Source organism: Pygocentrus nattereri, chromosome 5 (assembly GCF_015220715.1).
Source record: "Pygocentrus nattereri isolate fPygNat1 chromosome 5, fPygNat1.pri, whole genome shotgun sequence".
In the NCBI taxonomy this organism is placed as follows: domain Eukaryota; kingdom Metazoa; phylum Chordata; class Actinopteri; order Characiformes; family Serrasalmidae; genus Pygocentrus; species Pygocentrus nattereri.
This window is the reverse complement of record NC_051215.1, coordinates 28,833,420-28,847,612: the sequence shown is the minus strand read 5'-3', so window position 1 is coordinate 28,847,612 and position 14,193 is coordinate 28,833,420. Positions and strand designations below refer to the sequence as shown.

Below are 14,193 nucleotides of genomic sequence, written 5' to 3'. Positions count from 1 at the left end.
CCAAGTCATGGCCTTTACTGGCTTGTCAGTTGATACGTTGCCAAGCCCCATCTAAACTGTTTACAGTGAGTGAAGAAAGGATATACCAAAAATTCTGTTTACAAGCGAAACACACTACCAAGGTCAGTTTTAGCGGAATGTTTCATAAAAATGTGCTTTTCTCTTCTCTAAAATGTCTTTGCCTTTGTGGTGCGCACTAACTACGACTTAGAAATTCACTGAGCATACATTAAAACCTATCGCTGTTGTCTGAACAAAACCTCGTATTTCCAAAATGGTCACTTTACAGGAGAAGGAAAAAACCTACTTTACTTTTAATGTAAGTCAATGGAACCAGACAACGGAACAAGTTATTTTGGGCCATTTCTTTTGGTCCATTCATCATGAAATTTACGCACGGTGTAAAGGGGAACAAGTATTTTTAAACTACATCAAAACTGAAAAACGACAAAAATGGAGATACAAGGTTTTCTTCCGACAGCGGCGATATTTATAGATTTTATGAGACATTTATCTAATTTTGTCAATAGCACATAAAGAAACTTGAGGGGGGTTTTTTTGCTGTTTTTAGGGCAGTTCTTGGTGTCAAGACATTTCTTTTACTGCAGTTTTCCTTACTTAGATGTAAAATGCTAAAATTCTCTGCCTTTATTTCTATACTCTTGTACTGTTGGGCCTTTTTCGGTGAAATATGCAAAAAAAAAAAAACAAACAAATAAATAAATACACACATACTGTCATACAGCGTGTGATGCATTTTTTAAAAAAGAAATTGTGAATCAATAACTGAATGTCACGACCAAAACAAGCGTGTCAGTACCAGACAGGTTTAGTTTTAGATTTATATTGGTTGTGACAATCTGAGCCAATTTAACTTTCAATGTTCAGTGTTTACACTTACACAGATAAGTTAAAAAAACATCTGACTCATTATTTTATGTTACATCTACCCACCATGTGGTCTAGATGGAGAAGAAGGGGTATAATTTCTTCACAGTAACAGATTTAGGGATGTTGATTCAGTTCAATTTGTGTGTTGCTGCAGTGCCGCAAATATTGACAACAGCTTTTTTTTATTATTGCGAACACACTTTATTTGGATGGTACACTACAACAGATGCACTACAGATACATAAATCACAAACTTTCCTGTGATACTCCGTTGATTATCAACAACAGCATGTTTATGGTTAGGAGAAGGTATAGGTTTTGCCTTGAGATTAAGGTTAGGTTTAACTTTTCAGGATAGATTTAATAAACTCTTTCACACTGAACTTGAAGTTCGGTTGCCTTTAATGCAAATTTGGTTGAATTTTACTTAACTGAGGATTTACAAAGTACAGTGGTCCATCCAAATAAAGCATTACCATTATTCCTTGTATTTATCCATTCACCCATTCAGTTATTAAGACTGGAGCAACACATTTTTCAGTGTTTTATTTTTGAATGTAATTTCAGTGGTTAGGCTTGGGGACATACAATAATTAATTCTTTGGTACTAGTCAAACGGGTTCTAATACAGTTTAATACTCTCTTAAAAAGAGAACCATCAAAATCAGAGAAAAACCCTCTTCACCCTCTAAATCCGCATCAAGGTGGCTGTGGATCAAAGCAAGTGACCTGTGGGGAGGTAGCGTTACCTGGACAGTCAGTTTTTCCCAGGTTACATCACCATAGCAACTTTTGCAGCAAGTTCAGGATTTTGGGTAGCTTTTGGACCAATCAAGCCTGACCAATTAGGGACACACAGAGGTGGATCTCTTCAGTTTGTGGCATCAATCACATGAAGATATATCTTTTTTTAGCAGAGGAAGCAAATCATATTATATAATATATATTAAGAACATAAAGCCATTATCACTCCAATAAGCAGTTGCATGGTGGCAGTGGATACAGCATTCCTGCTTTACAGTTATAAATGTATTACATTCTGTATATTTACACAGACTTGACTTGAAAAAAAACATTGGCTACACATCACAAACGTCCTGCTTTCATGCACATGTGGATTAATCACAGCCTGAGAATCTGAGCCTGGATTAAGAGAGAAATTTGCTAACCATCTTCAAAAACAAGTGAACCACAGTTAAATTTGATTTGTTATGTTCTGTGTAGCTGGAACTTTGTCATGAAACCTGTGTGTGTAGAACTTGCTTTGTGAGTCAGGCCCACTGGTACATTTCAAAATGTGTGTTTAGAAAAGATGTGTTTATAGTTGGCAAGTGAATTCTTAGTCAACATTATCTAGAGATTAAAATTGTAAATAAAAAAAAATCTACAAATGGGTTGAATAAACGGACAATTTTTACAAAACATCTTCGTAAGGATTATATCAAGCACACTGTAGTTCATGCCATACTTAGCTCAAAGCCAAAACTATGCTTTTCACAATGTATTACATTTCTAAGTTTTACAAGGCGTACCACAAGATTCTGTTCTGAGTCCAGATGAATTTGTTGTGCGTAGGATACGAGCACACTATGACAGGAACATTTATGCTCAGATCAGGCTCTAAATGCATGAAAGAGCATGTTACATACTTAGAAAAATAAGTGTGTATGCGTGTACCAGAACATGTTTTGTTGAGACATATTTTTGTAAACGGCTCTTTTTGATGTTTGACATCCAAACAGTTCCACATCACATGAATTCGCACGTGACTCTCTACTGGCAACCCCAGAATCACAGCCAACAGAAACTAAATAATGAGAGTTAGTCCAGAGCAGACAGAGTGCTGCCCTCACAGGAGTGTGGATACTAAAACTGGTTACTGCGACTTGATCTTTCCTGGCACAATTAAATGTGTCCATCTTTCAAATGAGTTATTTCATAGTTATGAGGAAATCTGCTGGTTTATACTGAAATGTATCCAGTCAGACAGCGTCACCCAGCACACAGCCTGTTCACCATCGCAGCATACAGGGATTTCACAGCATACAGGCTGGAACAACCCGGTTACTGAACAGTTTCTACCCACAGGCTGTCAGGCTTCTGAACAAGCTGTGAAGCTGTGGGTCCTTCTCCAATTACCATTTCACTCAGTCACTCTGTCAGTATTATTATTATTATTATTATTATTATTATTATCATCATCATATCACTTTGCTATGGACAATGACACCGAGCCACTTAAAACATTTTTTAAGTCACTTAAAAAAAAATGTAGTCTCTATATTTGTGTATATTTTTGTATAATCAATATATTTCACTTTCTTTTTCTTGTATTTTTATTTTTACTTATTTACTTCTGTAGAGTGATTACCTGAGCCACACCACAAGCATTGCAATGCATAAATGTTCTGACTTGTGCAAATGACAAACTTGAAACTTGAATGTTTCTAAGCAGTTTCATTAAAATTTAGAAAAACAAAGAAAAAAATAGATGAAAGCAAATATTTCAGTCAGGTATTGTATCTACTCACTGTTCTCCACTGTTTTACTTCAATCTCATCAAATAACGAAAGTCAAAGCAAGTCAAGGGGCGTCTACCATGTGTGTATGAGCTGCTTTCCGAGTGAGAGCTTTTATCCAGTCTCCTCTGAAGTCAGGAGGGAGGCATGGCCGTAGATCAGGTTAGGTGAGTCAGAGAGAAATCTGTCTCCATCACAAGACATGCTTAATCCTACCTGTCATAGGAGAGAGTGGAGCACCACCACAGCCCGTAGGCTTCGACAATACTGCTGAATATAACTTCAGCTGAAACACAGCATAAAAATTCAGTTACAAAAATAAAACAACCATCTGATAAGTTCATGCTAACATGTGACAAAGTAAAATAGTAGTGAGTACTAGGGATATTGGTGAGAATAATATATGAAGAAATACATATTTATTAATTAATAATTAAACCCCAAATAAAATCTTAAGCAGTATTTCTTTAAAAGACTGATACGATCAATTGGGACCTGATGATAAGTGAAATGATGTTCGTACCAGTAAGGCTGAATGGGGCCAGATGTAAGTGAGTTTACTCAACAATTTTTTTTTTTACTTTACAAAATATGAAGTTTTACCAGCTTAAGAAATGAATTGGCAACCGCTATTGATTTCAGGATGTGAAAGAGTGAGTCTTATTTCAGTACAACAGGGTCAAACTTAAGCAAACGTAAAACAGTTGGATGGGAAGCTTGTGGGATATTAGTGAGTATAAGCCAGTTCTGAACTTTATCAGTAGATTCACTAAGTCTAGTTGTAATAATGTTGAAAAATCCACTTGAAAACCTTTTGTCTTAAGACCATTTACTGGCTCTTCAGGTATTGACTTCTCCCTAAACCTCCTGCTGACGAGTCCTTGGCTGAGTTTAGTCAACAAATATATAATTTTTTTTTTTTACCTTACAAAATCTAAAGTTTTACCAGTTTAACAAATGAAGTTTTACCACACCAAACATTATTGGCAGGAACGCAAAGCACACAGTGATAAAACTGAGCAAATGGAATAACTGGTACACTCTCAAAAAAAGATGGTACTTTAAGGGTTCTTTAGTAAAGAAAATGGTTCTATAAAGAACCATGCACACTTAAAGAATCCTTTGCATGATTAAAGGGTTCTTTGCATCATGAAAGCTCAAGCTTGCAACAATAGATTTCATGATGCAAAGAATCCTTTAAACATGCAGAGGGTTCTTTGAGAGTTCATAGTTCTTTAAAGAGCCATTTTCTTTACCAAAGAACCCCTAACCTCTTCAACTCCTTGAGACCACCAGTGGTTCCAAAACGCACTTCGTCATATTTCATAAGCTACATTCAAAAGGTGGGGGTCGTATGAGAGCTGGAACTGTCTTCTTTCCAGTAAAATAGATGGGTAATGTAATTTTACCCTGGTCAATAAAGTACCATCTTTTTAAAAGAGATTACATATTTTAATTGCTCCGAAGTTGTACTGCTGTCGCTTTGTTTTCTTAACAATAGACAGAAGCATTTTCTTTACTGAAGAGCCATCCTCTCAGTATACTTTTATGAATAGCGATATTCTGACCACTCTGGGGACCAAGTTAGAGAACTAAGGTAAGGTGCACAGTTAGGTAGTATTAAGATTCTCTCATCATGTTCATCATATTTTATATTATAGTAGTTTATTAGCAAAAACAACTATAATAGAAAGGCAATGCTAATAATAAGGCAGCCTTAATAAGTTCCTCCCATTCCCCTCGGAGCCTATTCCCTGGACCCAAGGACACTGTATTGGAAAGACATTAGCCTTCTAAAGAACATTTCAGTGCACGCTCAATCTTTGTTCAGGCAACTACTCATCTACCCTGAGGTAGTACTACATGGAGGATGCAATGATCTGAGGTTCATCAGGGTAACCCTCCTCCCAGAGCCCTGTCCAGTAGGAGTAGGCTGGAGCTAAAGCAACTAACCAATTACACAGTAAGAAAAAGGATTACAGCCCTCGGCTCATCTGCTGGAAATGAGATCAAGGCTGATTAGTGGGGTTTAGCATGACGTAGAGCAAATTGTTGCTTCAACCACTTGACTCCTCAACCGGCCACCTCCTTTTGCAGGAAACTGAGCCATCAGGAATAGCTGCTCCGGTGTCCCAGCCTGACCAATTTTGGTGAATTTATGTGAAATTTTGTCATCTTTAGAGGCACACGCCTCTGTTTGCCAAAACTATGGACTTTTTTGAGCTCTGGGTGGTCAGAATGGGTATGAAGGGGGAAAGCCTTGGCAAAGCACATTCTGAAGCTCCCTTCTGGAATGGATTACCAAATTAAGCTTTTGGACTAAATATTTGCATTTGCCAAATCTTTTAGAAAACAATTCTAACAACAGGACAGTGAAAACAGTGATCTGTGGACTGAATATTTGGCACACATCTCAAAGAAGAAAACATGGCTTTGCTGCTAGTAAAATTTGACTTGGCCAAGCGAGTCAAGCTTGCCCAGGGACTGTGGCTCCTGTACTGGCTCTCAGTCATGGGTGGGATCCTCATCTTTAGCATGGGGCTTTTCTTCAAAATCGAGCTCCGCAAAAGGAGTGAAATGATGGACAACAATGAGAGCCATTTTGTGCCCAACCTGCTCATTCTGGTTGGCCTAGCTGCTTGTGGTATCAATGCCTTTGGTGGCAAGGTGTGCCATGACTCACTTGACACAGCCAAGTTTGCAAGGTGGAAGCCCATGGTGAAGAACTACCTGTGTGGATGCTTCGCCTTCTGCATTATCCTCTTCATCACGGCTCTGTTGTGCTTCCTGGTTCAGGTTTCTCTACATTTCGCGCTGGCCGAGGGTCTCAAAAATGGCATGAAGTACTACAAGGACACGGACACGCCAGGACGATGCTTCATGAAGAGGACCCTCGACATGACCCAGATCGAGTTCCGCTGCTGTGGCAACAATAACTTTAGAGACTGGTTTGAGATCCAGTGGATTAGCAACCGCTACCTTGATTTCAGCAATGATGAAGTGAAAGAGTGAGTGCTATGTTTGATTTCAATACAGCCATGCCAAAATTGAAGGTAGAACATTTGGATAGGAAGTTAAGGGGTTGTTAGTAAGCTAGTTCTTATTTTTCTTTCAGATAACATGGTGTATGAACATCTTTACCAGTTGATTCTGTGAGTCTAGCTGTATAGATGTTGAAAGAACCACTTGAAAGCATCATTTTTCTTTTAACCAAGAAAGTGGGAAGAAAACCTTGTATCTTGTATGTAAATTTCATGAAGAATGAACCAAAAGAAATGGCCCAAAATTGCAGGAAAAAAAGTCTAGTTCCACTGACTTACATTAAAAGTAAAGTATGTTTTTTTCTCCCGTAAAGATACCATTTTGGAGATGCAAGTTTTTTTTTCCCCCCGACAACAGTGATTTACTTGCTCTTCAGGCAACATATTGACTTCTTCGCAGGAGGTTTAGGGAAGAGTCCTTAGTTGTCAAGGGTGAAAAATCTGAAAATTCCATAAAGCCTGCTTTGGTGTATTGTACATTGCAAATATGGCATCTAGATATATTTTACAATGTACTCTATGTTGAAAACAACTAGTAATTTAGCAGCCATGCAAGACCATTATCTGTCCTGCTCATTCAATTTTACAAAAACCAAAAGGACGACTGACTAGCACTCTGCTCTGCAATATGTAGTATCGTTATAAAATTGAAGTTATACAAAATTATTTGTGCGCCGAATGCCATACTCTCATTAAAATAATGCAAGGTAAAGATGTTAAGGATGTAGAAGTAAATTCAGTTGGATAGGAAGGCTAAATGGATAACTGGTCAGCGGAGTTCCGTGTGGAGAGAATAGGAATATTAGTAGGATCAGGCGCATGACCCAAACCCACATAAGAAGATAATCAGCCAGGATCTCATTCCTATGTCCTTCAAGCCTGCTGTCCACTGCAATCATAAAACACAGCTTTGATTAGTTAATAACACCCAGTGCAGTATTACTCATAACCTACTGACCAATTTCTCGGCTGAACTATGAGCCATTAAATAATCTAGTGTTAATAAATTAGCTTCAACTGGTTTGTATGTACCAGTGACATTGAAGTGCATTACATTAGCTTAACTGTTGTTTTTTCCTTTTTTCTTAACAAGAGATTAAATCAATATATATAGCTGCTAATCCAAATATTGTCCAATTATTTTGTTTATTTTGAGCTTTTTAACAGTTCTATTGCTTACATTTTCACAGTCGTGTCACAAGTAATGTGGACGGTAAATATCTGATGGACAGCGTCCCCTTCAGCTGCTGCAACCCTGGCTCCCCTCGACCCTGCATTCAGCACCACCTGACCAATAACTCTGCTCATTATGACTACGATCACCACACAGAGGAACTAAATATCTGGACAAGAGGCTGCCGTGAGGCCCTGGTGTCCTACTATGGAGGGATGATGAACAGCATTGGAGCTCTTGTGCTGCTAGTCATGGTGTTGGAGGTGAGGAACTACAATGTCAATGTATATCAAGATAATTATAAAAGAAAACCTGTATCATTATTGCAAGTCATTTCTTAAATATTTAATTGATTGGTGTGGAAATTAAGTAGAATTCAGAAAGTAAAACATACCAATTCTGAGAATTTCGCTGACAAATGACATCAATTATTTGATTTTATTTGGATCCTACAATAGGGAACCTTGACAACATGAAACTTCTAAAAATAGCACTTTAGAACAAAATGGTAGATCTTATTTTGCTACATACTGTAATTGGCTTCAGTGTACTAAAAACACAATAACAACTCTCTGCATGGTTGAAGACTGGCCTGCACTATTTTGACTAAAATTATTTAGACTTACTAGACGGTGTGAGTGTCCTGAATTACCAAAATTCCCAAATAAAGTTTACTAGGTACTAGGAACAGCCCTGTATTAATCATTGAGAAAGCATGAGAAATATTATAGGAGATATAAGTGGACCTAAATGTAGATCAAACAACAGCTTCACTGTTAGTGGTTGCATAAGTGCCAGTGTGACACCAAGCACAAGGATAAGAGCATCTTGGAGAGTTTAAGCTTCACCAGAGTCATGGGCACTCTTCCTGGAATAAGAATCTCAGTAGGTGGCAGAGCAGACAAAGTGGAAAGTTTGGTGGTATGTGGGTCAAAATAAGAGTGAGAAAGGAAAGGAAGAATTTGAGGTCACGGAATTATTTAGACCAGTTTCTAGACATATCCTTAGATTAACCGGACTAACGCTTGGGAGAACTTGTGACACAGCCAGTTGCATAACACTATTTAGCCTCAGTAAGGCTTCAAGCTTTCTTGTCACCAACTTCTTTTTCAATAAAGAGGCTTTAGATTTTCACCAAACCATAATCTTTTGGATAAAGAGGTTGGAACTATTTACTAAACCATCATCTTTCTGATAGAGAGGCTCAAGATCTTGACCAAACTATCCTCTTTTCAATAAAGAGGCAGGAAATATGTACCGAACTAGCATCTTTCTGAAAAATAAGCTGCAGATATTTATCAAACCATCATCATCGTTTTTATAAAGAAGTTCCAGACATCTCCTTTTTGATCAACAGGCTGCAGATATGGTGGGACTGAAGTACCTGACAACCTCTTTGGAGACCCTGACAAACCCAGATAATCCAGAGAGTGAGAGTGAAGCTTGGCTGCTAGAAAAGAGTGTGAAGGAGACCATGTCTGGTATCATGGAGAAGATAAAGACCTTTGGCAAAGGCAACCAGGTGGAGGGGGAGGGGGGAGAGGCCGCAGCCAGCTGAGAGGGTCACACCCTTAACTGGGACTGAGGCCACTCCTACCAAAGGGAGAGGAAAAGCATAATTGAGAGGGGGAAAAAAAAAAAAAAAAAAGTTATTCTCTCTGTGGAAAACATGCACAAATTCATACAATCTCCCACAAATACATGCACATACTGTACTAATACATTGTACACCTACAAAAGTGAACAAAAATGATAGAACCCTTAAATGGGTTGAGCTTTAATTGACAAATTTGTAAAAGTGCATGTCCATATTTGTAAATATAAGTGATATATAAATTAAAACAAGAGTTTATTTTTAAAGCGATATAACAATTGGTGTCTTGAAAAATACTGTGTGAATTTAGAAAAAGTTTTTGAACAGTCCTACCTCCTGCCCCTAACCGAGTTTCAAAGCAACCAGGCTTCATAGTCCAGTGAGGTCCCTCACATAGTGAGCGAAACTGGCCTGCTTTACATTTGTGGTTGAGCGGATGTTTAACCCGACAGTGTCACACACGTTTAAATCCAGTGAACAGTCAATGACAATTTACCCTAAAACCACAATTGTCCCAGCTATTAATTTGGAACAGTCTATTTTCAATTAAAGGATGAATGCACAATGAAGACACTTCTATGGCAGCTTTCAAATGGCAGCTGAGAAAAAGAGGACATGACTGGTGTCCAGGCTCCTCACAAACCCTACTGTGATGGAGCCACACTCTGCTGTTCACCCAATGCTAACTCATCGTGCATTATCATTGGCCAGGCCTATGATGAACTGAAGAGAACAGAGCAGAACTTTGCTGTTAAGTGATGTGCAGGCTGCATTAGACCAAACGCAGTATGGTCGAGTTCCACCCCTGTGTGATCCTCTCGGGTTAAATATCTGCGTCAGGTACAGACGAGGCGATAAAGCTCCTCTTAACAGTCTCTGAGGCCTGTGGACAGAGTTTCTGTATGAGCGAAGTGGGAAGCATTTTTGTGCAGAATTTTGACAGTTGACAAAAGTAAGAAGTTGTGAAGCGTACCAGCCTGTTTAAGGAGTTAGTTTTTGGACAGTTATTATTTTTTTAACTTAAATGTCAGACAATCTTACCAGTGGTGTTAATGTTCTTATTTGTGTGACTTACCTTTGTGATTTTGCCAGGAACCTCTTTCTGTACACTTGAACTTTTGACATTACAGTATTGCTGTTGTAGTTTGGGATGAACATGTAGACACTTCAGTGTGTAAGATAAAGATGTTTAAATAGATGTTGAATGTATCTGGTTTATTCTTTCATTCATTACCCATTATTTACAGGATTTTTTTAATGAACAAACATGGAACAGTTGAACAGAAAAACATTTCTTTGTATAAAGCATCAGCTGGCCTTTCCAAAATGTATACAGAAGGGAAAAAGCACAAAAGAGCAAAGGAAGCAAGCTGAAGAAAGATTTCAGGACACCTGCTGAGTGTGAAGTCTTAGCTGATAGGATAAAGAAGAACGGATGGGTTTCCGTAAGTGAGGATTCGGAGTGTCTTAAGAGAGACTACTCAGCAGTCCTCAACCTCGGTTTCACCTGACATAAGAAATTTAGACCCACAGGTTCTCCTTCAGTAAAACAAACTGCATTTGAAATATAGATACAGATTAGTGTCCAAGTGACAGTTGAATGTTTACAAGCCATTAGTGCCTCATATAAAATAAATGCAAATTTTGTGCATTTATGCAAATGCAAAAAGCTCACGTATTTTCTAGTATCTGGGTATATGTCCCCTTGCCTTAATAACAGCATCCGGTAAGGATCACATCAGTCTCTTGAGATTGTTCCTAACCATTCTAGCCCACTCTTCCACGATTGTGGTCTGGTGATTTTGCTGGTGAGCCAAATTTTCCCAGTCTTCCATCAACTCAGAGTCACATAGAAAATCCCTACACTGGTCATCCTGGAAGGCAGTAGTGTCAAGGTTGTGCTGTGTCAAGGTGTCAAGGTGGGCTAAAATGGACAAGAATTCTCAAGATATCTGTGAAATCTTTACCTGGTCAGAATAGGCACGGTCAGTAAGGCAGCTGGACACTTAACCAAATATAAGAGAAGAAATAATTTATGCAATGTTTGTCCAGGGAGCTTACATTAAGCACTACGGAGATTTAAAGTCACTCTAAATTTTGAAGAGCAAGATGCTTCCCTGCCATTCACATATAGATTCAGTCTGTTTCCATGCTGTTCTGATATCTGTGTGTGTAATAGATTATCACATGTATGACAGCCAAGAAGTCCAAGGCAGGTAGCAGAGAAAGGTGTGTGAGGGTAAGCAGGGAAAAGGATATCTGTCATCTGGAATTTTTCTCAGTTCCAAAGTCCATAAAGAGTGGCTGAGGGGATAAGTGCAGCTAAGCAGCTTTGATGAGGAGCTTAGCCTCTGTCAGGTGAAGTTCAGGGACAGGTGCCTCTGACGCAGATACAGGGCAAAAGCAGCTTGAGCGAGACCCATGTAGGAACCTCCTACAGAGCAACCCAAATCTCTATGCTCAGGAATCCCAGCAAGTCTTCAGTCCACCACTGCTCAGCGAGCACTTATGAAGATATTACCTGAAACCGGTAAACCTTACAGCGTTAGGTGCAGCCAACAGGTTAACACTGCACATGAACAGTATCAGATTATAATGCTGTTACACCCTACATGTCAAATCCTGACTCTCTCTTCCTTGCTGACAGCATAGCAGACTATACTCTAAGATTTGCCAGTTCATTAGGTACACTTACCTTGTACCTACAGCCATTTTATCAGGTATATGTACAATTTACAAACTGCTGACATCACTAACATTAAAGTCACCAACATAAACCACTCCTCAACCAATTGTTATTTAATCATGAATTCTACTAAACTATTAGAAGTGGCTTAATTTGTCTGCTTAATGCTTCAAGTTTATGACTTTCCAGAAGATTTTACCAGTTTGATTTTTCATGTGTTTTATATGCTTGGAAATCCAGTCTATAAATTTCCAGGTTTACCAAAATACGTGATATGTTGGTTTCAACTCTGTGCTGAGAATGGTCCTGTACTCAGTCAGTAATTGATCAGCAATGCCTGTATGTTGGTCCCTTAAAAAAGGCCAGGGAGTGTAGATACAAAGTCAACTCAAGTATAGGTAAACATCCAGAAGAACAGTGGAGTACTGCATCAGCAGCACAAACATCCGTGCTGTAAAGCATTAACTTGGCCATACCTCTTCAAACTGCTGTTAACACTCTGCCAAACAAAGTGAAGAACCTGGGACACGACTAACTTTCATTCAACCTGACTGGCGCTTCATTGTGGCTCTTTAATCCTCTTTATCGCAGTGTTCCTGGATGAGCAAAAAGATCTGACAGAACTGGGACATGCTGGAGAAGAGTTGTAGACAGCAAAATTGATTATAATAAATGGGGTCACACACTTCTTTACACAATTACATTACTCATACATACAATCTATAAGCCCACCTGGCCAAGCTCTTAAGCCCACTCAATTACCTGTATGGATAAGTACCTTTGCAAGCAGACTCTCACACAATAATGTATACTCCGTCTTTAAAGCAATACAGTCTCTTAGCTTTTCTTATTTATTGAATTTTTGTTTTACAATATAATACAAGGTACCCATTTATACAATAATTCACATATTAACAAATATGTCTTTGATGTTGTATATTGTTGCAACTGCAACACGAGAAGTGTCAAGATACATGCTTACTTTGAGAGCAATGAAACCCAGGGAACCCTGTTGAGTCTGTGTGTGTGTATCCTATGTGAGAACTATCCTCTGATTGAACGGACACTACACCACTTTTCAACATCATGGTCAGAGCCTCCAATGTCGTATCCTGCAAGAGAACATGATCTTTTTCTCAAAAAACAAACAGCAGCAAAAAAAAAAAAAAAAAAAAAACCCATCTGGTTTTCTGTAGTCAGAAAGGTGTTTAACTAACCATAATCCTGTCAGTACTTAATCACTAAAAAGTACAACATGTACATTTCCTTCGTCATACTCAGCACAACATGAACTCAAAGCCATGTTGCTGTTTCATCAATTCTTAATTGAGCTTCCAAAATAAGAAAACAACTTACGCAAGAGATTAAAATTAGCCTTTAGACATAGCCTAAAAATAACAGGAATCATTTCTCTTGTAACAAAACTTGATTTATGTTTAACTCCATTTGCTAAGATGTTCCTGACTTGACTTCCATCACAAAAGACCACACATACACACACAAATTCATACGAGCTAACATTAGAAACATGATGTTGAGACATGGTGAAGTGTCCATCACAGGGCAAATCAGGGTTTTCCGTTAGTTTATTTGTAACATCTGAAGGACTTGTTAGGATTAAATTTTTCAAAACAACTCTGCTGTTGCAGGTCAAACACTTGAAACTGCTAGATTGGTGGGGTGAGGAAAAAAATAAACTTTAGTGAAGTCACTATGTGTAATAAGCTTCTTCAAGCACAAAAGCAAAATTCAAAAGACTTTTCCAAAATGGAGGTCAGCCATGGTGAAATGGTACACCCCTTAAGTTACATGTAAAGATACACATAAATAACCCATTACAAAAGTGGGATGAAAAGCTGACAGTGGTGTTGCAAAAATATCAAATTCACGTAAACAGACAACCATAGAAATCCATCACACTGGACACACGCCGGCCGCACACATACAAAAAACTCAAACTCTCAGCACACGTGCTCAAATCCAGACAACCCAGGCACTCACAAGACTCACATTAGCTTAAATTCATTTCACAGAGCATTCTGTAGCTGGCTGCCCTTAGCAGAGATATTGCAGTGACCGGGAAAGGAGGGGAGGGGGGCAGGACCATATGGCCTGAAGATGGCGCCAATCCTTTATGGCTACTATTCAGACCCACAGGTCATTGAGGAACATTGTGCTTGCTTCAAAGAGAACACCAGTGTTGTTTAAAGCAATTGGAAACCTGTTCAATAAATCAATATCTGAGTTGATTAGCCTAAAAATAATTTAATAGTATCTGGGACAAACAG

At 38.5% G+C, this 14,193-nt stretch overlaps 2 protein-coding genes across 4 annotated transcripts in view; one reads left to right on the top strand and one right to left on the bottom strand.

Annotated features, from left to right (window-relative positions):
• The first annotated feature begins 5,466 nt into the window (after positions 1-5,466).
• On the top strand, positions 5,467-10,417 carry prph2b (peripherin 2b (retinal degeneration, slow)). Its single transcript, XM_017690635.2, has 3 exons — positions 5,467-6,418; positions 7,642-7,888; positions 8,983-10,417. Exons 1-3 carry the CDS (start codon positions 5,838-5,840, stop codon positions 9,181-9,183), a joined length of 1,029 nt encoding a protein of 342 aa, XP_017546124.1. The 5' UTR covers positions 5,467-5,837; the 3' UTR covers positions 9,184-10,417.
• A 2,306-nt stretch (positions 10,418-12,723) lies between these two features.
• The window catches only part of ubr2 (ubiquitin protein ligase E3 component n-recognin 2), a 37,657-nt gene continuing 36,187 nt past the window's right edge, over positions 12,724-14,193 (bottom strand). For all 3 annotated transcript variants that reach the window (XM_017690638.2, XM_017690636.2, XM_017690640.2), the window contains exon 47: positions 12,724-14,193. This exon is cut by the window's right edge and continues 488 nt beyond it. The gene's annotated coding sequence lies outside the window, so the exon portion shown is untranslated.

Bases quoted from the DNA above. Each gene is read 5' to 3' on its own strand.
- prph2b (XM_017690635.2), top strand. From the start codon at position 5,838: ATGGCTTTGCTGCTAGTAAAATTTGACTTGGCCAAGCGAGTCAAGCTT. The intron at 6,419-7,641 runs GTGAGTGCTATG...ACATTTTCACAG, and splicing joins AGCAATGATGAAGTGAAAGA to TCGTGTCACAAGTAATGTGG. The intron at 7,889-8,982 runs GTGAGGAACTAC...TTTGATCAACAG, and splicing joins TGCTAGTCATGGTGTTGGAG to GCTGCAGATATGGTGGGACT.